The 26590-nt window shown below is 36.2% G+C and overlaps 1 protein-coding gene and 1 long non-coding RNA gene across 2 annotated transcripts in view; one reads left to right on the top strand and one right to left on the bottom strand.

The window, feature by feature from the left end:
* LOC134751780 (tachykinin-like peptides receptor 86C) overlaps nt 1-19363 on the top strand; it is a 33694-nt gene extending 14331 nt beyond the window's left edge. Inside the window, exons 5-10 of the mRNA XM_063687270.1 lie at nt 4861-4938; nt 6419-6566; nt 10230-10426; nt 12400-12503; nt 13872-13964; nt 19234-19363. Coding sequence (XP_063543340.1) covers nt 4861-4938; nt 6419-6566; nt 10230-10426; nt 12400-12503; nt 13872-13918 — 574 coding nt within the window. The 3' untranslated portion in view covers nt 13919-13964; nt 19234-19363. The remainder of the gene's footprint in view (nt 1-4860; nt 4939-6418; nt 6567-10229; nt 10427-12399; nt 12504-13871; nt 13965-19233) is intronic.
* The window catches only part of LOC134751878 (uncharacterized), a 203201-nt gene extending 179190 nt beyond the window's left edge, over nt 1-24011 (bottom strand). The window contains exon 1 of the long non-coding RNA XR_010128715.1: nt 23727-24011. This is a non-coding gene — a long non-coding RNA (uncharacterized LOC134751878). The remainder of the gene's footprint in view (nt 1-23726) is intronic.
* Nucleotides 24012-26590: the final 2579 nt, after the last annotated feature.

The raw sequence follows: 26590 nt of genomic DNA, 5'->3' as shown, positions 1-26590 counted from the left end.
CGAGTTGACATTGCCGCCCAACCTCCTTACACTACATACTCTGACTCCTACAGTTTTTGGAATAACATGTGACGTTTTTGTGCATTCTGCATGGTAACAGTTATGTTTACTATACGTATGTCAATATCTCTTCGTGCAATTTTCTCTACTACCAAATTCTTGTATCCCTTATTCTTACACTCGAGCTATAAATATTATTTGCAGTACATATGGTGCTACTTTCTCGCACTAGTGCGTAAAGAGCACTTTTCGTGCATATGTCGAAAGTTTAAACGGCCATAATCATGTACTGTAAAACGTTGTACGATACACGTGCGAATAGGTAATTCGCAACTCGTGTCGATTTAAAACACTCCCTGCGGTCATGTTTTAATTTATCGCCACTCGTTTCGAATTTCCTCTTTTCCGCACTTGTATCGTAAATAACTATTATGAGCGCTCCCAATGAATTTATAAGTGTTTAGAGTGGAAGATGGATTTAAGCTGTAAAATACCAAAATAACGAGAGATCTGGCTATATTTAGCATTTTCCCATTGTCTTCTAAATAAAATACCTATCTATCTCCAATTTCGACTTGATAATTACTAGGAGAAATTTATAACAATAGCTATAGAATTTACCACGAAGGTCTTTTCTCTATAGATTTATAAGTAACTGAAGCTTTTTTATTTCCAACGATGTTGCTTAGTCATTATTTATTGTTGAAAATATTATATACATACGTAGGTAGTAAGTAAGTTTTGAAACTTTTTTATTCCGTCTGTATGTTCATGATGTTTAGTAAGTCGCTAAATAGTTTTGTAATTACATTGTAACAAAAGTGTAGAACAAAAAGTTATTATAACAAGTTAGAGAAGCCACTTAAGCAACTAAGCTTTTGTAGTTGGTAAGGAATGAAAATGCTTTCCTTCCGGAGCGTCCGACTCCGACTTTAAAACAAGCTTTCAGTTTAATTTGATTGCTTAAATTTGTTTAATAATGTTGAGTGTTTTCGGAATAAGGAAAAGTATAATTATTGGTAACTTATATTACGATAGGACTGTACGTAGTACGTACGGTATACGTATGTGAAAAAAATATATCGTTCCAGTCGAAAAGCATGTCGGCCATGCTTAGTGTAGGTAGGGTCTGCATGATACGTAATTTTTTTTGTTTCGGATATTACGGTACAGGATTCTTCAGGTATAAATTAACCTACTGTACTATCAACATAAATTATTATATAAATTATAGTTTTCCAGTAAAATAGCTGTACTCCATACGGAGACGACAGACAGACTGGGATAGACTGACATAAAGAAACCATAGTTCTTCCGTTTTTAGGGATCCGTACCCAAAGGGTAAAAATAGGACCCTATTACTAAGACTCCGCTGTCCGTCTGTCCGTCTGTCCGTCCGTCTGTCCGTCCGTCTGTCCATCTGTCTGTCACCAGGCTGTATCTCATGAACCGTGATAGCTAGACAGTTGAAATTTTCACAGATGATGTATTTCTGTTGCCGCTATAACAACAAATACTAAAAACAGAATAAGTAGTAGTAGTAGTAGTAAACTCTTTATTGTACAAATATACACAATAAAAATTACATGGTACAAATAATAAGATGTACAAAGGCGAACTTATCCCTTTGAGAGATCTCTTCCAGTTAACCTTTAACCTATAATATAAATATTTAAATGCGGCTCCCATACAATAAACGTGATTATTTTGCTGTTTTTTTCCGTAATGGTACGGAACCCTTCGTGCGCGAGTCCGACTCACACTTGGCCGGTTTTTTATTGTTTTCGCGTTTGACTATGGAACCCTTAAAAATACTTGTCCATATCAAAATGAATTGCTTAATAATTACGTTGCGTACATTATGTATAATTTACTTTTATTTATTTATGTTTATTTATTTATACAAGGAATTCCAACAGCTATGAAATATTCGTTTAACTTTTTTAAATAGCAATATATAGCCAATTATAGGAACTCGCAAATAGAAATTGAATATAATTAATATGTTACACAGTACACGCTATGATACCATTGCACAGTATGTGATACAAAATATTACTGAGTATGAAATATATCAAAATAACAATATAAAACAAAAAACCAAAAACGAAAAAACTGATCCTATATGAGCAAAGAGTGAGAATATCTCTAAATGTACAAATCATCTATAAATGTACATAAACAACTACAAATGTACACCGAAGCGAAACAACTTATATTCATAATTTGATGCATAATACTGCTTGCAACATGTTATTTAGAAGCACCGATTGACTAGATTACGCCTTATACAAGGAATTGAGCAGTTAAAAACGTCAATATCTAGATCCTTCGACAAGTTATTTAAGTTACGAGCTGCGCGACACAGGAAGCTATTTTGCCTATAATTAGAAGATAATGAAAAGCTCTGCCGCCCATCAAACAAAACTTACCAAAACAAATGCAATTTTGATTTAACAAAATAACCATTCCAAATAATTTTCTATTTTTATTCTTTTAGAAGATTCTGAATTGGAAATATTTTGTTTTCCCTGTACGAATTTAAAGTCACACTTTTAGAGCAACAACTAGCATATCGCATAGGTTAGTAGGTATAATAACTAATTGATATTTACGAAACCCCGTTATCAATGTTGCAATTCATTGAAAATAAGAGAAGCTAATTATTAAAAAATGTAAAAAAACTTGTTTAAAATGGGCTCTCAATAGAAAAAAACTCCGCGAGCCCTTACAGAGCTCTGCTTTTTGCTAGTAAGTAATATTGCTCTTTCTAATAAAATGAATTGAAATAATATTGTATAGGATAAAACGCTATTATTGTTTGAAAATAACTGTGTAGAATTACGAATGCAGTAAACTGCAGTTGCGTTGAACCCATACTGTACAGAATTACGAATATAAAGAATCCCGAGTGCGTTAAAATATCAACTGTGTAGAATTACGAATGTAGTAAACTGCAGTTGTGTGGAATCCATATTGTATAGGAAGAATCGCGTTTGTGTTATCCATCGCATAATCCAAAAATACGTATCGGCAAGACGAGCAAAGCGAAGCGCAAGGGCACTACCTACCTTTTCTCGAAGCGCTTCGTCGTTTTTTTGAACCGTCATAACTTGGGTTTGGATTACACCAGATAAAGAAAATTCTCAGGATATGATGCCAATAGTGGACTTCTTAAGCGTAACATTTTTCAATTGCATATCTCTTATACTTTCGATTTTATTTATATCTAAAAAAAACCCGATTTCGTCACTCACTCACTCATCAAAACCTTTAGGGTACTTCCTGAAGTCCTAGGAAGCTGAAATTTGGTATGTAAGATAGTCTTAGTACACAAACAACAAAAAAAAATCAAAAAATTCTAAGGGGGAGAAAAGGAGGGTGGAATTTTGTATGGATAATCAATAACCGCTGTACCGATTTAGTTAAAATTTGGTATGTAGATAGTTTTTGTTATGGGGAATGGATATATAATAGTTTTCAACCTGCCTCGATAACGTTTGTTAGCATTGTTATGGCAGGTATCCGGACTTCTTTACAATAGTCCAGTCTCATTGTCCACCCAAACTTCAATACATAGACCGGTATACTGTTCACTTTTTCTACAATAGTCCCGATGCCTGTTGCGACCGGTTCATGGGTGTCTGTTGATGCGCCTGTGAACGGGTTCCAGCAGGCGTTCTACAAGACATTAAAGCTCTCCAAAGGGACTCTACGTATTGGATCTACATCCCCACGCAAGCCTAACAAAAGACCGGGATTTATAGGGCCATGAAATCCAAAATAAAAAAACAATACGCCGATGTTTGGGACGGGTCAGACGGGTGGCGAAATAGATTATTTAAGAATTTATATTTTTTAACTTCTTAACTATTTTTCGCAGCTTATTTTTGTGAATTCAATGGATATCTATATTTTGGTAAAATAAATATGTTAATGTTTTACTTAAGCGATGTTGGACATCAACGGTGAAGTTGAACGGGTTGCTTATGGTAGATACTTTTGCCAACCCTGATTTTTAATGAATTTATTTTTGACATTGGTAACGGGGCTCGATCTTTACACATTGGTAGTAACTATGAAAATTTGAAGTAGAATATGTATATGTTGAACGAATAACGCATTTCAATTTCATTATTTTCTATTATGACCACAAAAACGAATTCTAATACTTCTAATCCTAACAGGAAAGGAGATAAAAATGTTTTTGATGTTTATTTTAAGAATAACTACGTAACTTTGAACTTCGCGGTGAAAGGGCTCATTAAAAGTTTCTTAACTCACTTCAATTGTTTTTTCTGTGACGATTTTTTTTAATTTTCTTTAGTGTTAAGTTTTTTCGCTTGCAATATTAGTACATTACCATCCAAGTGCGAAAAATTGAAAATTCGAAACGAGTGGCGATAAATTGAAACACGATCGAAGGGAGTGTTTTAAATCGACACGAGTTGCGAATTACCTATTCGCACATGTATCGTACAAAGTTTTACAGTACATATGACACTTTAAGTTTTCGACATAGTTGCGTAATGAGTAATGAGCTTTTTATCATATATTTGAGGTAAAGTAGCACCATATGTACTGTAAAAGATATTGATGATATATTAAATGTATACCTAAGTATATAGTGTAGTATGATAGAAAATAATTTTTACTACAAATAAAAGTTCTTGCCATTAAGTAATAGGTATATGTAACTACCGATTTATTTGAACATTTATTTGAACGTCCAAATTCTTATTGTTCGTAATTTGTTTCTTTCGAATACCATCCTTGAGTTTGGAATTTAGAAGTGTTTATTTTTTTATTATATTTGTTGTTGTTGCAATTGTTATACTCTAATATCAAATGCTTTTACAGGTATATAAACGGTGAAAGAGAAATATGCTTCATTAAATGGCCAGACGGTAGCTACCCCACATCTAAGACGGATTATTGGTAAGAAAAGATAATTTAAAAATAATAGTACAATCCTGCATAGTTTGTTTTTGTAGAGACAACCGGAATTCTATTAAAAGTATTAGAATAAATTAAATTATTTAAAAAAAATATATATATTTGTTTCATTTCAAGTAGAAACACTATAAGTACTATATAAATAATTATTGTATTATAATTGTTGAACAATTTATGAAATACTTAGTTACACGTTTGTAGGAATTCGATTAAGATTAAAGGGATGACTGTCCATTTTTACATCCTTGTATCCCTATACATTTATTTTGTCAATTGAGTATTAGTAAATACTATATAAATTATGAACTGAAATAAATGTCATATACTAAGAAAAAGTGACCATGGCTTCCAGTGCCCAAGGCTGGAATCGAACCAGCGTCCTCTGTTATCGCGGCAGGTGCCTGAGCCATTCAGCCACCTGGGTCATGGCGGCATAGGTCGAGGTTTTCTGTTTTTTTTTGGAGGTGAGGCACCTGCCGCGACAGAGGACGCTAGTTCCATTCCAACCTTGGGCACTGGAGGCCTTGGTCACTTTTTCTTAGTTTATGACATTTATTTCAGTCTATAACCGGAATCCTGCCAAGTCTGCTAGACTCCTGCGGTAATAAATTCATTGTACTGACAGTAACAATCTTTTGTTTATGGCGCGTGTCTCCTAGAATAAGTGATTTTGTGAATGGTTTCATTTTGAGATAGGTACCCATAACAGTATAATGTACAAACATATAGGTCACATCAAGAAACTAAATAAAGTTTCGTCGGACATCCCATATAATATATGTAATATAATTGGATAAACTTCGCTTTATAGAAGTAATTTCAAACATACCTACATTTAAATATTTTTCACATTAAAACAAAATATCAACAAAGTTTTACTCGGTTCAAGTTCAGATATCGTGCGCCGACGCCGAGTCACTGCTTCACTCCCGAGTTTCTACAAATAAGGCGCTCTTAGTTTTTGGTGCTAGAAAACTGGCGCCTTATATCAGCTTCATCATCAGCTCATATATGTAATAATGTTTGACCCAATATTTAGTCCATCATTTTCACTTAATAATAAGACTGTTACCTAGACAGGTACAACAAAAACCAGCAAAGTGCGAGTCGGACTCGCCCACTAAGGGAACCCTTAGTGCCATTACGCAAAAAAGGAAAGAAACACGTTTGTTGTATGGGAGCACTACTTAAATATTTATATTATTCTGTTTTTAGTATTTGTTGTTATAGCGGCAACATAAATACATCATCTGTGAAAATTTCAACTATCTAGCTATCACGGTTCATGAGATACTACCTGGTGACAGACAGACGCAGACAGACAGACGGACAGTGGAGTCTTAGTAAAAAGGTCCCGTTTTTACCCTTTGGGTAAGGTACCCTAAAAACGACATTGTGGTCAACGCAACATTACAGTCATCGGTTACTAGTTACTTATTAAATGTTAACGGTTTCTCTACAGCTACAACCTAGTGTTCCTGGGCGTGACGTACGTGCTGCCCATGACTGTGATGGTGTGGGCGTACGCGCGCATGAGCGCGGCGCTGCGCGGGCGCGCCATTGGCGAGTGCACGCACCACCAGATGCAGGTGGTCAGAGCCAAACGGAAGGTTAGTTACTGCTGTTATTCAACACTTACTGACGTCGCTTTCTTCAGGGCCACGCTTCGTGGACTAGGCGTTACACTCACTGCGCTACTGAGTTATGATAAGATAATTTTTAAGAAAAAAAAAAACCGACTTCAACTGGGGATGCCGTTGAAAGATGACTTATTGTTGATGGTGCACTCTTCATTCGATTCCGGACAATGAAATGAAAAACACAGCATCTTTTGCCTAATTATGTAGGTGTCGTTTCTTCAAGGGTCGCAGTTCTAACCTTTTTTTTTATAGAGGGGGAATGCGTTACGCATACCACCCAGGCGCAGGGACGGGCCTGGGATGGTTATGTGGGACTCCCATACAGGCTAATGGGACCCATGGTTTACCCACTAAACCCCCTCTGTTGCCGCCTCACTGCTATACGGCGAGGTCCCAGGAACGCCGAAGTACTCTTCCGCAACCTCGCCAGCGGCCGTCCGGACTCGGACCCGACTCTTGGGGAAATTACCCCTTCACCTCAATGGGCGCCTTGATTGCGCCCGCCCACGCAGGGACCTTTGTGTAGGCGACAGACGTCCCCGAGCCTGCCGCCCACAGGGACCCTTATGGGGGTAACCGGCGGTCGTATGCCAACCGACGCCGCCCCACGCGCTTGCGGTGCATTGGCTGAGAGGTCGGATCTTCCTCCCTGCCGCGTTCCGCTGCCTCCTTCTGCACCATCACGTCCTCACAGAAGGAGGCCACCGCCTTCCATCGACTCTCCCCACCAAGCATGGCTTTCACCACCGCTGGCGAGGAGAGGTCTCTTCCCACTGCGGCCACGAGTGCGGCCCGCTGCTGTGGTGGCACTGCGTCGTTGGTTCCCGTCCCGCCCTCCTACACAGGTATCTCCCGAAACAATCGTGTCCCGAGAGGACCTGGGTAAGGTGGAAGGAGAGGAACCCCCGCAGTTCTAACCTAACCCACTTTCCTGATAGCATTTCGTTTCTGTATGGGTCACAGTTCTAACCTAACCTAACCTACTTTCCTGATAGCAGTTCTGTTCTGTGAGAATCGCAGTTCAAAAACCCACTTTTCTACTAGCATTTCCGGGTCCGGGTCTGGGTTCGGATTCGAGTCCGGGTCCGTGTCCAACTGTCCGGGTCCAAGTTTGGGTCCGAGTTCGGTCTGGGGCCGGTTCCGAGTCGGGGTCCGGGTTCAAGTCCGGGTCCGACTTCGGTCCGGGTCCGGGTCCGAGTTGGGGTCCATAATGAAGAGAATAAATCGCCAAACGTTAACTATGTGTCGTTAAAGAGTTCCATTCTGATCATCATCAGCAGTTCAATTTCATCAAATGTCACATTATTAAATGTAAATGCTTGATTTGTTGATGAAAATACTAAAATCACTATATGTATGCCTTTAACATTTGAGGAGTTCCCTCGATTCCTCATGGATCCCATCATCAGAACCAGGCCTATGGAACTCTCCGCGCGAGCTCGGAATTATACCTACGAATCGCCTCCCGTTCACGGTAGATAAGCTAGCCAGTTGGTTGCCACACGCGCTCACGCACGCACGTCACCGCGCGCCGACTTGGCAATTTTTACGATAGTTACAAGCTACGTGGGTACTTACTATTGAATTTATTTAATTAAATATGTAGTGTTTATTATTATTACGACAAATTTATAGTTAGATTCATAGGGTCTCTATTATTTCTTTATTGTTTAACATTAATCTCTATCTGGCTTAAAATTACACGAAGTTTTAAAACTAATTATTGCTGGGTTCATTGCGCGGTTAATAAAACAGCGTAAACCACAGAACTAAATCAACAAATGAGAATTTTGCAAACTCTAACGCATAAACGGAATATTATGATTATTGGAACTTAAGATGCTTATATGTAGCTATTTTACGATATGCTGTTACCTATACTGTACCTTATTAGTTTAAATGTTAGTTTGATCAATTGATTGAAAGAGGACCGGTCTTCACACGAATTAAAATTTTTACTTGTACCAAAGTAGTTAGGTATCTTCTATAAAATCTATAATCGCAATACCTACTGTCGCAAAAGACACATTCAATTCAAATAACCTGAAACCTACACTAAAACCAGCCACAGTCAAATTTAATAACAGATCACTTAGAGGAGGAAAAAAATCATAGGTAGGTACATTATATAAAAGTAAAACAGTTGTAAATGAATGATTAAAATACATAATTTAAGATTTAGATTTCATTTTATTTCACTCCGCTGTTAGAAATAATAAAATACCTACTGGTATTTATCATTTCTAAGCGTCGGCAACCCTAGCGTTGTTGTGCCGGTGTCACTCCATTGTATTTTTGTGTAGGTATCAAAACGGTAGGTATTTGCGTTTTCTTTGAGAGATAAGTATCTGTTCGTAAGAACTTTTATATAATCTGTGTCAGAACTGCGTTTTGACAAAAACAGGACCACTCTGCATGTATATACTTACATTAAAAAAGAATTTTCAAAATCGGCTCACTAATGAGGGAGTTATGGAGTAACAAACATTAATTGCTAAGTACCTACTCCAAGTTGTATATCTTGGCAATTCGGGCATCATTACCCGATGCAGCGAACCATTTAAGGAAGGTGTTGAAAGAGACAGCAGTTGAATATCATACCAAGAGAAAAAAGGAAAATTTTGGTGATCTACCAACTCAGCCAAAGAAAGTTAAAATATTTTTCCCCTCACTAGCTCAGAAAGCCGTCTATTATCCTTTAAAACAAGCGGGGAAAAACGCATTTTATCCACTAGTGGGGAAAGTAATTTGACCTTGGATGGAGCGTGTTTAAGTAGCTTGACAGATAACAAAACGTAAAACGCTCATAATAATGGTTCGTTCGATATTAATTATCATTAAATAAATAGTTTGAGAATGTAATAAAAAATACCAAATTTAGCTTTATTTAATAATTTTAAGTCATAAACCTTAAAATTCCATAAGAAACGTTAGATTTTTTATAATGATGTTAAATATAATTCTGAACGCACAAGTTGAGTCGATGCAATTTCAAAACGCATCGTTGACATTTCATACGTCAGAACAGAAATGTCAACATTGTCAACAAAATTTTTACTGTTCTTCTCACCGACTCACGTAAAAATCAGAATTTCTAGTGTTTTCTGTTATAATATCGTAAAAAAATTAGTGATTCCAGTGATGAAGATGATCTAACGCCTGTGGATGTTGCACTTTCCTCGCTATAGTGAGGGGAAAAGTTTTGTGTTACACACGGGTGCAAATGTATTTTACTTCTCGTGTGTTGAAACACTCGCTACGCTCAGGATTCTATTTTAGAACCACTCGCTTCGCTCGTGGTTCAACTATAGGATCCTTTCGCTTGCTCATGTTTCAATTCCACACTCGCGGGTAAAATACAACTTTGCACCCTTGTATAACAAATAACTATTACACGATATAATCCATTCGAATCGTTTTATCTTTACTAAAGGTACTTACTGTTAGAAGTACAGCTTATTTTTTTTCGATAAAATGAAATTTGAGCCTTAAGCTTCGGGGATCAAACGCCATCTTGAAAAGTATGATTATTTTTTTCTCGGAATATCTGGGTTTAGTGTGAAAACTGTGTATGGCGAAACGAAAGCTTATTAAATTCCACACAAAAAACATCTTATTTTTTCTTTTTCCTAGGTGGTACGAATGTTCGTTCTGGTGGTGATGGTGTTCGCCCTGTGCTGGCTGCCGTACCACGCCTATTTTGTGCTGGTTTACCACCACCAGCGCCTGGCCTCGGCACCGGTGGCCCAGCACGTGTACCTGCTCTTCTACTGGCTCGCCATGGCCAACTCCATGTTCAACCCACTTATCTACTACTGGATGAGTAATAAGTAAGTACCTACCTACGTAAGAATTATTCGTGTGTTATATTCAACGAGTTAAACGCCGTAGGCGGGTAAAATACGACCGAAGAACATCAGCAATACTTACCTAATTAACGATTAATAAAATTGAGTTACCTATATTTAGAAGTCTAATGAATAGCTCGGAGACTTTTGAAGTCAAATACTCTACAACTATTCATTAGTCTATTGATAGGTTATTTAGTAAAACATTTGGTTTAATTTCCTTTAAAAAAAAATATTAATTTTAATTATATTGACATTTTAGACCTCTTTTTTTAGTTCACAGTTGGATAATAATTGGCTTAAATTAAATAGTTTATAATTCTACAGTAATATTATTGCTCGTGCTGTGATGCAGGCGCTTAGGTATCGCGAAACAAGTAGGTATGTGATAATGTGACGTATGGGGCGCGAGGGGAACTCATGCATGGGTCTCGTTCATTTTGCTTTCCGGGCCGCGGCGGCGCGATGTTTTCGCTCCATCTTAAATTCTAATAAGTCTCAAGCAAAACTCAACAATGTGCCATCGCAAAATTAATTAATATAATTATAAACAACATGTTCTAAATTTATTTGGTGCGTGAGGGTTTTCCCCTCGGGGGTCCTGCCACCTATACCTCCAACACTGGCTCCGGAGTCCACCTGCTGCCCTGCTGACCAGTGAAGACTTGAAGGCCGTGACATCACCACCATATCCATGCGCACCTACCACCTCAGCACCAAGCGCACAGCAGGGAATGGGCACTCGTTTAAGAGGGTGTGCAAGTGAAACGGGCTTATTCTAAATTGTTATCAAGAACCTACCCCTGAGATACGCTATTTTAAATCTACCCTAAAAAATTTTTTTTTTTTTACAAAGCTGTGTTTTATTCTTAAATATAGTTTTATTTTATTTTGTAGGTACTAGTTGTTTTACTTCTAGAATACTAAATAACAGCTAAACTGTCACATTGGAATTGCTATTAATATAACGATTGTCTGTCTGTCCTTCTGTCTGTCACCAGGCTGTATCTCATTAACCGTGATAGCTAAACAGTTCAAATTTTCACAGATGATGTATTTCTGTTGCCGCTATAACAACAAATACTAAAAACAGAATAAAATAAATATTTAAGTGTGGCTCCCATACAACAAACGTGATTTTTTGCCGTTTTTTGCGTAATGGTACGCAACCCTTCGACCCCTTCGTGCGCGAGTCCGACTCGCACTTGGCCGGTTTTTTATTACATTAGTTTGACGGAGTATGCGAAAATACTAGGTAATATAGAAGTACCTAAATATATTTAAACAAAGGCTTGAATGTAAAAAAGCGGCAATGCTGCAATATATGTATCGTTTTTAAAGTTTTTTAAGATTAAAAATATTCATCGATAAAAGACGTAAAATGGATTTTAGATTAATACGGTGTCATTTTGATATTCAAATACTTTGAGATTTCAGTTTAACGGGCATCTTTTTAAGCAAATCCGCATTTACCTCGCGGTGGGTCTGCAAAGAGGGGATTGGGTCGATAAGGGTTCTATTTGTTTGGAGCAGTAAAATATTCCATAGAGATATTAATATTTGACTGTGATGAATATTAACTTTAGTTTAGTATTAATAAAGTTTAAATTATTCTCATGTAGTAGGTTTCTGGTACTGAATACAAATACAAAATTAGTTTATACTATCTAGAACAATTAATTGACTGAAGTTAGGAACATATAAAACACAATTAATTTATACAATGTCCTGAAACTGAACTGTAACGTCGAACAACGACGTTGGTTTTTCAAAAATGTTAGTTTTGGAGATAATGGGCTGTGACAGACGGATAGACAAACAGACAGACAGACGCACGAGTGATCCTATAAGGGTTCCGTTTTTTTCCTTTTGAGGTACGGAACCCTAAAAAACCAAAGTTTTTACATTGTAATTCGTATATTGAATTAACAAAATTATTTACTTGTCCTTAACAGATTCCGGATTTACTTTCGAGTGGTACTTTGCTGGTGTTGTTGTTCAAAAAAGAAGACCCCGCCGGAAATGAGTAAACAACTCGAAATGAACAAGTCGTTTTCAGGTAATAGTACATTCTTGTAACAATTGGATGCTGATAAGCAATAATGTGTTAACCCACATAAGCACCATTTTGAGAAAATGGCTTCCAAAGATTTTTGTGTGGTTTTTGAGCGTTTGATCTAAAAAATTAAGATTTTGTTTAAACTGTTGTATTTGTCAGTTTAAATACAATGAATACTAGTGATTTATAATTATAATATTCGAAATAAATATATACACATACACAAGTACATGTGAAATGCATACATATAGTGATTTTTCCATTTTCAACAACAAATCCAGCATTTACATTTAAAAAAGTGACATTTGATGAAGTGGAACTGCTGATGATGATCAGAATGGAACTCTTCAATGACACATAGTTCACGTTTGGCGATTTGTTCTCTTCCTTATGGACCCAGACCCAAACTTGGACCCGGACTCGGACCCGGACCCGGGTCTGGACATGGACCCCAACTCGGACCCGGACCGAACTCTGACCCAAACTTGGACCCGGACAGCCGGACACGGACCCGGACTCGGATCCGGACCCAGACCCGGACCCGGAAATGCTACTAGAAAAGTGGGTTAGGTGGGTGGGTGGGTTTTGGACTGCGATTCTCACAGAACAGAACTGCTATCAGAAAAGTAGGTTAGGTTAGGTTAGAGCTGTGACCCTTAGAGAAACGAAATGCTATCAGAAAAGTAGGTTAGGTTAGGTTAGAACTGCGACCCTTACAAAAACGAAATGCTACTAGAAAAGTGGGTGGTTTTACCTCCTTTTCTACATAATTAGGCAAAAGATGCTGTCTTTTTCATTTCATTGTCTGGAATCTAAGAGTGCACCATCAACAATAAGTGAACTTTCAGCGGCATCCCCCATTGAAGTCGGTTTTTTTTCTTAAAAATTATTCGTAGGTAGTAAGGCAGCGTTGCGTAAAACGAGGTTGGCAGTGAATAATTTATGTCGTTCATTTTTTTTTTAAATAAATTAGTAATTAAATTAGGTACGTTTCGAGTTTCGAGAATATTTCCCCGATGAAAGTATCGTGTTTTTAATGTTTTCATTTTGTGTTCCATGTGCACTGTCGCATTCTTTTATTTTAGTCTTTTGTATTTATTACTTATATGCACCTGTACATTTTTCAATATTTGTTATTCAACAAGCCCAGAATCTACTTTTGTGTATAATAGCTCTTACGTTAGAACATCAGCACACCGTCGTACGTACCTGCCTATGTAGGTATTCAAATGGCGATTTAATCAAATAGGTACACATTCAAAACCGTAATTATTTATCGAACACTATAAATAGCATTTTACGTCTTAAAGTGTCGTATTTCTTGTATGTAATTTTCCCGTGGGATCGTTTATGTAAGCTTTGTTACAGTCAGCCAGAGGCACTATCGCGACGCCTCATTCTTCAGCCATGTATGACACTCGCCCCGACGGAGCAACTTGCCTCTGTCGGTTACTCCACACGGTACGTAGTATTTTTTTTACTTTTTGCGACTTTTGTGGAACCATGGATTTCGTTATTTAACAAGTATCTGTTTTTTTTTTTCAAAATTACATAGTTTATTCATTAGGTAGGTAGTTTATCAGTCAAAAATAAAAAAATAAAAACATTTCAGGTTCGAATTAAGCGACCGTAATGTTGTGTTGGTAGGTAGTTTATCAGTTAAAAATAAAAAAATAAAAACATTTCAGGCTCGAATTAAGCGACCATAATGTTGTGTTGTGGGAGACATGTAAGGTAAAAGTTGAAACGGCCCTTTAAGAAGTTGACAAAAAAAGCAATTTAGATTCAAGCTTTTTTCGCTTACTGTTTTCTTTCAACAGTCATCTTATCTCGTAAATCCTACTTATCGAGATGGTTTTAACAAACTATATGGCCACCTTCGGTCTACATCCTCAGGGTGCGTAGGTTCTTATAGTAAAACAATATACTTAATGAAAAAAATATGTACAATAAAATAAACTAATTTCCGTCAGTACGCGAGTCAAAACCAATAAAATATCGTCACTACTTTTACCGCTCTCGAAATCCAATCTTCGTCCAGCCGAACGATGGATTCTGGCAGCGGTTGCTACTGCGGGCTACGTGGGCTCACCAGGCGCAAGCAGATAAAAACATCAGCAGCGAATATCAAGAAAATAAGTAGCTTCAATCATGCGTCTTCCGAAGAAATGGCTGCAACAATCGTGCGTTGTTAGATTTCGGATCGGAACCTGACCCGGAACGTTGCTCTATTAATCTTCTGGTATTTATTTCTTGCATGGTGTAAAATAATTTATTTTAAATATAGTCAAAAACCCTATTGAATACAACTCAGTCGTCTTACACTTATACCAAAGATACATTGATTGAGTATGACGCGTAATATCTAAGACAATTTCGTGCTTTGCTTCGAATTTGACGCTAAAGGTAGGTAAACGAGATGGCGCTGTACAGCTCGATACATTTTGCGGTAAGTCTAATTGTCAAAGGTCAGCATTATCTGTTTTGGATGTCAAACTAACTGGGCACGTTTATTCTTAAACTTTACCTCTCAATTACAATCGATTCTCTTTGCTTATACTTATAGTGGATACTTATGTCATAGTGACTTTTTAGGGCCTTTAAAGCTTAGTGTCTAATGTCCCACTATGTCGATACCTAAAAAAACGACGATATCATATTTTAAGCCCAACTATTATTAGGCCAAAACAATTCTAGTCGGTCTTCTCATAACAAAGTTAACCGTCGTCGATCAATCGATCTATTGATTATCGACTAGTTATTTTCAACCGACTTCAAGATTTCAAAGGAGGAGGTTCTCAATTCGGTTGTATGTTTTTTCTTTTTTAATGTTACTCCATAACTACGTCATTTCTGGACCGATTTTGAAAATTCTTTTTTTGATTGTAAGTATATACATACAGGTTGGTCCCGTTTTTGTCAAAAAGCAGTTCTGATGATGGGATCCATGAGGAATCGAGGGAACTCCTCAAATGTTAAAGGCATACATATAGTGATTTTAGTATTGTCATCAACAAATCAAGCACTTACATTTAAAAAAGTGACATTTGATGAAGTGGAACTGCTGATGATGATCAGAACGGAACTCTTCAATGACGCATAGTTCACGTTTGGCGATTTGTCCTCTTCGTTATGTTTGTTAAGCAAGTTAGGTTTTCAAGAAACATTTTTGTCAAGCTCGAGTTCTGATGATGGGATCGATGAGGAATCGAGGGAACTCCTCAAATGTGAAAGGCATACATATAGTGATTTTTGTATTTTTATCAACAAATCCAGCATTTCCATTTTAAAAAGTGACATTTGATGAAGTGGAACTGCTGATGATGATCAGAATAGAACTCTTTAATGACGCATAGTTTACGTTTGGCGATTTGTCCTCTTCTTTATGTTTGTTAAGCAACTTAAGTTTTTAAGACATATTTTTGTCAAGCTCGAGTTCTGATGATGAGACCCACGAGGAACCGATGGAACTTCTCAAATGTGAAAGGCATACATATAGTAATTTTTGTATTTTCATCAACAAATCCAGCATTTACATTTAAAAAAGTGACATTTGATGAAGTGGAACTGCTGATGATGATCAGAATGGACCCGGACCGAACTCTGACCCAAACTTGGACCCGGACAGCCGGACACGGACCCGGACTCGGATCCGGACCCAGACTCGGACCCGGAAATGCTACTAGAAAAGTGGGTTAGGTTGGTGGGTGGGTTTTGAACTGCGATTCTCACAGAACAGAACTGCTATCAGAAAAGTAGGTTAGGTTAGGTTAGAACTGCGACCCTTACAAAATCGAAATGCTACTAGAAAAGTGGGTTGTTTTACCTCCTTTTCTACATTATTAAGCAAAATATGCTGTCTTTTTCATTTCATTATCAGGAATCTAAGAGTGCACCATCAACAATAAGTGATCTTTCAGCGGCATCCCCCATTGAAATCGGTTTTTTTTCTTAAAAATTATTATGTTTGAATTGAACATAGGTACCCATCGATTATCAAGCAATATATCGAGCATCAATCAATAGACTGGGCATCGATCGAAAGATCGAACATCAATCGATAGGTCGACCATTGATGTATCGAATCTAGGTTCAAAAGGTATTAAGTATTTCCTAAAACCATTTACTTCGATCATTGCATCACCCGCAGCCGCAGATGATCGATAGATCATCAATATCGACTGATGTTCCGAATAATGAAAACCAGTTTAATTGATTTTTTTTTTTCAATTAAACTGTTTTTACTCAGTGGCATCTTTCGATAAATAGTCAACTCAAAAATGCCGATACTTTCCCAATCCCACTATTTCCATTTCCGTTGGATATAGATTTACATATATTTATATCATCAGTAACTCAAACACATTATATAGACTTACAGCTACACTTCGTAAGCTAATTTTTAGGGTTCCGTAGCCCAAATGGCAAAAAATGCCTGGCCGTCCGTCTGTCTCTCGGTCTCTCCACAAGCCTCATTTGAAATTTAAAGATTTTATTAAAATGAAATCACGTCATTTGTGATTCAGAGATGCCGTTAAAAACAACCGAAAAATACCTACTGCCTTAAGCTGCTAAAAGCTGACAAATTAAATAGAGAATAATGAAGCTTATTTCGAAGAACCGTCAGTATTTCGTTTTTAAAAAGTTATTATGGGAGTTTGTAAATATATTAAACACATTTCAATCGGTTCTCCATACAAACGTCGTTACGCTCTCATTTTAAAAGGACTAGCTAGATTGCTCTGAAACATTTATAATAGGATAAGGTATATTTATGCCTGTAATTAGTATAAAGCTTCAGACACCATACTTTAAAAAAATACAGCGAATTTAAGATTTTCATACAAAACTTGTTTTTGCTCTATTTAGTTTGTTTTATAAGCTGGAGCTATATATACTAATTACAGGCATAGATATACCTCATGTCATGTCATTGTATGTGCAAAGTTTCATTACAATCCAACACGTACTTTTAAAATAAGAACGAAACTCCGTTTGTATGGGAAGGTGAAATTCGGCCGAGCTTGCTGCGGACTCTTAAAGGGCCATAAGTACCTACTGTAAAACGCTGTACGATTAACGTGCGAATAGGTAATTAAACATTGCCTACTTTTCACACCTGTACCCAGTGTATACAGGTATACCTACACTTAAATAGGTTTTTACACAAAAGTTCATGTTAAAACTTAACCACTTTATGTTAAGTGTCTTCGTATTGTAAATCATAATCAGAGGGCCAAGTCCATAGCCATTACACAGCCTGGTGGAATTTATTTGATTTTTTTCGTACGAACTTTGCTCTCTCGCTCTCTGTCATTCTCTGTTGCTCATGTCTGTTGTTTTATATTTTAAATTCCAATGCATATATTATTTTATGTTATTCCGACTTAATGTCTGAGTTACTGTTCTATTGGGATATTGGAAAATTTTGCATATGTACCTACTCTCGACTTTTATGTTTATTTAGATATGTATCTATTGCTGTTTGAATTTTTTGTATTTAATCTGATTAAATTAATCTGTATATTTTGATGTACCTAATTGGATGTATAGTCACCACAAAGATGGCGGATCAGACCACGTAAAAAGTATCTACATTTCCTAATAGCTTAATATAAAGACACATTGTCACAGATTATATAATAGTTCTTACATTGTCTCTTTATGTAGAACAATTACGCTATAGCAAATAATTTTGAACTAGAACTATAAAGATTTATCTGAATTTGGAAAAGAATTCGAGGTTGGACGATACTTTTGGCGTGTTTTCCTTACCTAACCGAGATAGAAAAGTCATTGCCATCATTTACGAGTAACTTTGTCAAAATCTAAAGGTCTCATTGTACTTTTTCAATTAAAAGAAGAAACCGTATGCCTTATTTTTATTTACCTTTTTTCTTCCCACATAATCTCTTTCTCATCTTAGCGTTTATCCTTGTTGCACTCTCCGCTGCTGCGTCGCCCAGTCAGTTTTCTGATTTATTCTCATCTACTTTGCACTATCTTCGGCATCATGTTTTGTAAATAATCCTGTCCATAATCAGATGTCCCTCCCTACCTCATCAAAACATTTTTTGCAATAAAATAAAATAAAATAAAATAGGATGACTCACGCTAGAACAGTTCGGGTCCGGGCCGAAGCGTTCGACACTTCGTTCTCTATGACGGGTGGTCAGTGATCATGTGATGCTTTCTATGGAAAACTAAGCGTTCTAGTGAAGGTCATCCTTCCGTTCGTAAAATCAAAGAGGATATGATATTATAGAGCGGTACTGTCATAGTAAATTTTGTAACCACAGTAAATTCACTGCCATCTATCGACACACTTTAAAACTATAAATGAAGATTTATAAAAATACGATAAAATGTATTAAAATATGGATAAATGATTTTTTTTATTTGCATTGATTATTTTTATTATTTTGACCCATGTTCTTTCACTGATATGCGTTAAAATTGTTAATTAACAAACGAAACCGTCAACGCCCTCTATACGAGAGTAGGCCAAAGGTAGTAGCGACATCTAATCGAGAATCAAAATTTCGTCATTTTCGAGGCACGTTTTTTCCTTAGACTGTATCCATCTATTACGGAGTTATATCTATCTTTGGTAAAATGTTTAAGCTCACAAAGGTGTACAGGTTACGGTTCTCGACAGACTTTTTTGAATAAAACTGCAATGTACTTAATTATTCAAAATGAAGATTGAATGGCGTGTTTGTGTCGCCAGGGCTCACAAAAGACAAGGCAGTGGCGACCCCGACCAACGGCAACTCGGTGAGGATGAACCCAACCGGCTCGCACGATGGCGACAGCGTCCGCGACGACTACCTGTAAACACTTGCTGTTGTTCATGGGGGCTGCTAAATTCTACGTTCTCCATTAAGTACGCGTAATTATATCGTATTTCGTATCGCGTAATTGTGTTGTGTCGCGTATGTATATTTTCTGTGCTTGGTAAATTATGAGGATCAAGAGCCTTTAGACGCGTGACGAAAGCTACTACCAGTCTGATAAGGCGAAGTTATTCTTCAGACCATCAATTCGCTTTTCTTATTCGCATATTTGCATAATTTTCCTGAGCATTTAATGTATGTGGCTGGAATATTTTGTCTATAAGTTAATAGTTGTTTACATACTATATACTATACCTACCCTGTATAGTAATTGAAACATAAATGAGGAGGTTCTGCTATAACGTATTATTAACACATCAAATCACAGTTCTACGATATTTCACTTTAGACACGAGTTATTTGGAATGCGTGTTTGTGATAGATACAGAGTATATTTGCTTGAACTAGAAACAGTTAATTACGCCAAGCAGCAGCAAACTCGCAACACAAGAACGAATACGAGAACGATATTTCATTTCGAGATGTATAATTATTTTTCCTTTTTTAAAAGTAAGTATAAATAACAGCTAATTTGAATGGGAAAGGAATGTGGATGTGTTTGAAACTGTTAATAGTTATTTGTTTAATACGGCAGCAAAGTTGTTGTTAACCCTCGTGCTAATTGAGACTGTTTCAAAAAGAGGAATGTTGAGTGTTGCGCAGGTTTCAAGACACGAGCAAACTTCGCTGCCGAATGATGCACGAAATTTTTCACCTTCGCTAATGCGAGGAAAACACTAGCTGAAAAACATTACAAATCTGATATAATAATAATTATTTAAGCACGTCATTTATACCCTCGCAACGCTAAAGATTCCACTTTTTTAAGTACGCACACGCTACGCTACAAATTTGGAATCTTTTACTTGCTTGGGTATCAATATTAGCACGACGGTTAAACAACAACTTTGCCCCCTTGTAAAACAAGCAAAACGATAAGTACAATAGTGTACTGGTTAGAAAAGTCTTAGTATTATTTATTTAAAATCGCAGATTCAAAATAACGATCGTTATGTCTAACTACATCAAGCATCAACGAACCAGTTTCCGAGGAAAATGGTTGTACAAACAGATAGACAGACAGGGTGGCAATTTAGCATTACGAAACTATGAGGGTTTGGTTACCTAAGCCTTATAACCTACCTTTTACCAGAAAAGTCTATACACGGTGTTTTTTAAAGTCCGTTATTTCAAGGGTGCATTCCTAAGCTTAAATTAAGTAACTTTCTCAAAGAAACCGGTATTCTCACTCCATTTTGGAGATAATCAATGTTTTATTTTTATATGATAAAGCCCCTACGAGCGTGTACACTTATTTTATTTTATTTTATTTTATTAACTTTAGGCACAGTAACAACATACAAATTACAATAGAAAAAAAAACAAGAATCACATGGTTATCGTGGTAAATTTGTACATCGATAACAACCGTGCACAACATTCAAATGTACTCATCAACTTTACTTAACTAATTATTACGGACGGACGGACGGTCAGATGGACAGAGTCGCACCATAAACTGGTAGAGAATGCCTTATGGCATTAAGTCCGCCTTTTGTACTGTAAGGTTTTCTTTTGTGCAATAAAGATTAAATAAATAAATAAAAGTTCCTTTTGTACCTTTTTGGTACGGAACCCTAAAACTTGTACTGTAATGTTCATGTTACAACAACGCTACTAATTACTTATTACTATTTAAAAAAAATAACTATGCCATTCAGTTTACTTAAATTTAGCCATACCCCGAAGTTAACGAAGTTTCGTTTAACTCGCGCACCGAGGGTTCTGTACCTACAATGTTTCAATTATCTCATGTACCTAACTATAAAATAAACACAAAAGACTTTTGACCTGAAGTACACTCAGTATAATTATGCACCTACATCGCCATCTACCGGCAAATCGGCTAACTAATTTGCGAGACTGGTAGTATGTATCTTGGTTTTACAGGGATAATTCTTTATCATGTGAACCGATTTCAACAATTTTTATTTTATTTATAAGGAGTTTTAATTATAATCTCATAGAAATTTTAGTATATTTAGCAAATTCAATTCGGAAGTTTTTTAAAAATAAAAAATAAATATTTCTAGATAGAGGCGTAATTATATTTTTCCTGTAATATTTATGACAATATTAATGTTATGTTAACATTTCATGATTTTTCATTGGTAAACTTCGGAGATTAGTATTTTTTTTTACATTTTCCTTCATAATTTTTTTTTTTTCATTTGAAACTATTTAATAAAAAATGAATAACACTTTCAATGTGTCTGGGTTAGCGTTTCATGACTATTCCAAATTTCAAATCGATAGCTTTAGTAGTTCTCGAGATATTTAGCGATGTGACAGACAGACGGACGGACGGACACATGGACAGTCGCACCATAAAGGTACCTTTTGTACCTTTTTGGTACGGAACCCTAAAAACACCGTGAATACAAGTAGTGGTTTTTATACATATAGCGCTCGTGCTGTTATTTTGTTCCATACGATAAATTATTGTTAATGTTTAACCCGGTCAAATAGGGTTTCACCTCGGAATGAAAGATAATAAGTAGGAAACTTGTATACAAGTTCATTACCGCGTTTGAAAAGTTGCCTTAAAAGTCACAGAAATTCTCGTGAGCGCGTCGGAAGTCATTCCAGTTCAAAGAACATGGAAATCGGTTTTGTGCGAATTATTACCTAGGTTTCTATAGCTTGAATGATGTTTGCATCTAGCTAAGAATTGTATAGTGTAAAATATGCGACAAGATATATAAATATAATACGAATTTACTACTCAGCGCTGGGTATATACATAAAATTCCATATATCAAGCAAAAACCTGAGACTGGTACCCATTGCCTATACTTACCACAAAATCACATTTAAGATGGAGTTTACTGTTAGTTTGTTTTTTTTTCTGCATGTTTTGTGTAATTTTTTGTGGAATGAAGTGTATTTTGTTCTCCTCATGCGATTTTTGTAGTTGTGGTCACAAACTTTTTTTTCGACGCGCAAACGAGACTATGACTTTTATGGCAACTTTTAAAACACCATAATGAAGATGTATACGAATTTCCAGCTTATTATTTCTCATTCCGATGTTGATCCCATTTTTCGGCTTACATGACTGAGGTAGTTTCTAAGTCCTATCAGGCAGTATCAGCAACAGAAATTAGGTAGGTACATTTGAACCTGCGCATGGAGTGCCTAAATTAATTATCGCATTGTGAAACTTTTCCGCCTCATGAGATGAATGAAACCTAGATAGGTATGTGTGATAATGCGATACTCAAAGTCACCTACAAAGTAGATGTAAATAGGTACATATTAAAATTAGTTTAAACTGGTCACTCACGTGGTGGTTGGTCGGTGCCGCCTAGTTGGAAAACAGTTTCGGGTACTGCGTCGGTGGTCAGTGTGGCCTTTAGCAAGTGACCCTCATAAACAAGTCTGCAAAAAATCAGAACTACCCGATTTGACGTAAACGAACCACGTTACAAAATTTGACAGTTACTGGACGCCTCCTAAATAATTTTGTACCATAAGGTGATTATATGTATAGGTAGTTTTAAGTCATTTAGGATAGGTACTAGTTATTAAGAGAAAGATGAAAGTTCTTAAATTGCTTAGAATTAAGTATTATAAATTGACGTTTCAAATTAAATAAATGTCTGTTTACCGTTCAATAAATGCTTTGTCAAAGCCCAAGACAATATATTATGTAATAACTAACGGTTTTGTAGAACTCTACACGATGTAATATATTTGTAATTTGATTAGTTAGTAAGTAGTTGCCTAAATAAATATACGTTTACCTAACAGAATTTTATTATTTATTATGAAATAAATTGTTGTTCCATTTCCAGTCTTATTATTGAAAGTTTATTCTGCTTAAATATTTCCTATTATAAATTATTTCAAGTTAACTAACTACACAAAACACAAAATGAAAAGTGATTTAATTTGCTACAAGTTTTATTAGGTCAATTTTTTTGATATCTTGTATAGTTTTTGAGATATCCGCTCTTGGAGGTTTATTTAGGGCTCATTTTTATTAGGGTTCCGTAGCCAAATGGCAAAAAACGGAACCCTTATAGATTCGTCATGTCTGTCTGTCTGTCTGTCCGTCCTTATGTCACAGCCACTTTTCTCTGAAACTATAAGAACTATACTGTTTTTTTTTTATTATTGATAAAAATTCATTTATTATATACAACACATAGTTCATGATCAGCAACGCAGGCTTTGTCAAGTGCTTACAACAATAAATCAGCTACAGGCTTCGTCACCTACTAACAAATGATATAATCCGCAACAGGCTTGACAGACTTGAGACTATAAAAAACCCATACGTGTGGGGTATCTATGGATAGGTCTTCAAAAATGATATTGAGGTTTCTAATATATTTTTTTTCTAAACTGAATAGTTTGCGCGTGAGACACTTCCAAAGTGGTAAAATGTGTGCCCCCCCCCCCCCCCCCCCCTGTAACTTCTAAAATAAGAGAATGATAAAACTGAAAAAAATATATGATGTACATTACCAAGCAAACTTCCACCGAAAATTAGTTTGAACGAGATCTAGTAAGTAGTTTTTTTTAATACGTCATAAATCGTAAACCGCAATTTAATAAATAATAAATAAATAAATATTACAGGACATTCTTACACAGATTGACTAAGTCCCACGGTAAGCCTAAGGAGGCTTGTGTTATGGGTACTCAGACAACGATATATATAATATATAAATACTTAAATACATAGAAAACACCCATGACTCAGGAACAAATATCTGTGCTCATCACACAAATAAATGCCCTTACCGGGATTCGAACCCAGGACCATCGGCTTCACAGGCAGGGTCACTACCCACTAGGCCAGACCGGTCGTCAATTTCCCTTTCCATTTCAATTTACCTTTCACTCACGTTTCACATAAAAAATACATTGTTAAAATTATGTAATGTACGGAACCCTCGGTGCGCGAGTTCGACTCGCACTTGGCCGGTTTTTATCTTGATTCTTGGTTTTTTCTTGATTGACATCAGTGAAGCTGCTAGGCCGGGTTTGGTAACGTTTTGTTTTTGGTGCTGAATTCATTTATGGTATCAATATTTTCCCTCTATAACTTTTTTTGAGAATTCATTTCCTGCCCTATTTCTCAAACTGGGTATTAATTTAACAACTATCGGAACTAAGAGGCCGAAAGTAGGATGTTTTAAGTACATTCAATTTTATAAAAGTACTAATTTTGATAGTAAAGTAAGGTCACATTCCGTCACTTTCTGAAGACATAATTTAAATCAAAATTATTATTACATAGTTTCTGTTATGAGTATTGTAGAGCAAGTCTTTGATATATATTGTCGGCCATAATGCGGATACAAACGTCACTCATTTTAAAAAGGAAATTGACAAATACAGCAGTGACAGCACCCGCATCTCAGGGCCGCAGTAATAATGCCGAAATAGTAATGTACCTAGCTGCAATTACCGTCTGAATGTCTCCTAAATAGAGTTGTAAGTCGGTATCCTTGAATATAGCAGGTCGTTGCAATGGTTCGTTTTTCTTTATATTGCTATGGGTAGGAAAATAATTATTAATAACACAATCCCATAATCAACGACGCGACGGTGAATCAATACATCTTCAAAATCCGGAAAGGTAAGCCAGTAAATAAATAAGTAGGTAAACACATTGATATATGTCTCATCAACGAAAGCAATCTAAGTAATGAATCTAAATTGTCTTTGTAATATGTTATTGATTAGTTGACAAACTAAAGAGATACCTATTAATAGTACATTACGATACAAGTGCGAAAAATAGGAAATTCTCAACGAGATAAATAAACAATAAATAAAAGCACGACCGAAGGAAGTGTTTTAAATTGACACGAGTTGCGAATTACCTATTCGTACATGTATCGTACAACGTTTTACAGTAATTTCAGTACATGTCGCCCTTTAAATTTTCGATATAGTCACGTAATAAAATAAAATAATAAATAAATATTATAGGGACATTCTTACACAAATTGACTAAGTCCCACGGTGAGCTCAAGAATTAAGTGTTGCCTCAGACAGCGATATATATAATACAAATACTAAAATACATAGCCAATAATCCAGTGCCAATAGGGATGTTGACATGAATCGCGATTATATGAAATGTTATGTTTTTAGTTTTTACCATAGCAGGGAATATTAGAATACTGAAAATCATACTTTGTAAGTGTAAATATGCGTAATAAATTAATTAAAAAGAATTTAAAAGTATTTAAAATAATGCCCAGCATCACGTGACTGCAAACGCAAATCGGAGCGCGTGACGTCATGTTGTGAGAAACACGCACAGACGAGTTGTCAAACCTACGGCCGTAGCACGGTTGCATTTTTATCACCTGTCACTATGCTTGTCACGACTAACAAGTATGTAAGTGCGAAAGTGACAGGCATAGTGACAGGAGATATAAAATGGAACCATGCTGCCAGGTCAGTGCCAGAGGTGGCACTGACAGCAGTCTGTTTATCACAAGCATCACAAGATCACGTGACAGCTTGACGTGACGTGATAGCTTGGAGCGTATTTGCGCGAAATTTAAACACTAGTTAAACTAATGAGCCGATTTTTTATTAAAAATTAATGAATAACTTTTTTTTTTGAATAATTACGTGTCTATAAAATGAAAACAGTACTAAAAAATTGTCAGCGGTAAAGTAGCACTATATGTAGGTACCTACTGTAATAGTACATTTCGATGCTAGCGCGGAAACCGAGATATTCCTTCACTCGGGACGAGTGAAGAATGACATTTCCGCACGTGTATCGAACGACGTTTTTAATACAATTTCGAAAAAATAAGAAAAACAACAAGTAAGGAATTTAAAAAATATTCGAACGTTACCTTTGGAAACTTAAAACATGCTTGGAGTAAGAAAAAACGCCTCTTCTTTGACAGGCGTTCGGCAGCTATTCCTACCTCTACCTTCCATAGCTATTCCGTTCCATTCAGACAACTTATTAAGAACGGCTTTTTAATATTCAATATTAAAAAATAAACGTGTTATAATGATGAAGAGGTAAGTAATAAAATATGAAATATGTATAATTTTCGTATTCTTACATTAACAGTAGGTTTTTATGTTGATTACGACGTCTAAAGGAAACTAATATCAACACACTCACAACACACACACAAT

The sequence above is a fragment of the Cydia strobilella genome, chromosome 2 (assembly GCF_947568885.1).
Source record: "Cydia strobilella chromosome 2, ilCydStro3.1, whole genome shotgun sequence".
In the NCBI taxonomy this organism is placed as follows: domain Eukaryota; kingdom Metazoa; phylum Arthropoda; class Insecta; order Lepidoptera; family Tortricidae; genus Cydia; species Cydia strobilella.
Note: the sequence above shows the minus strand (reverse complement) of the source record. Positions and strands in the feature narration are given on the sequence as shown.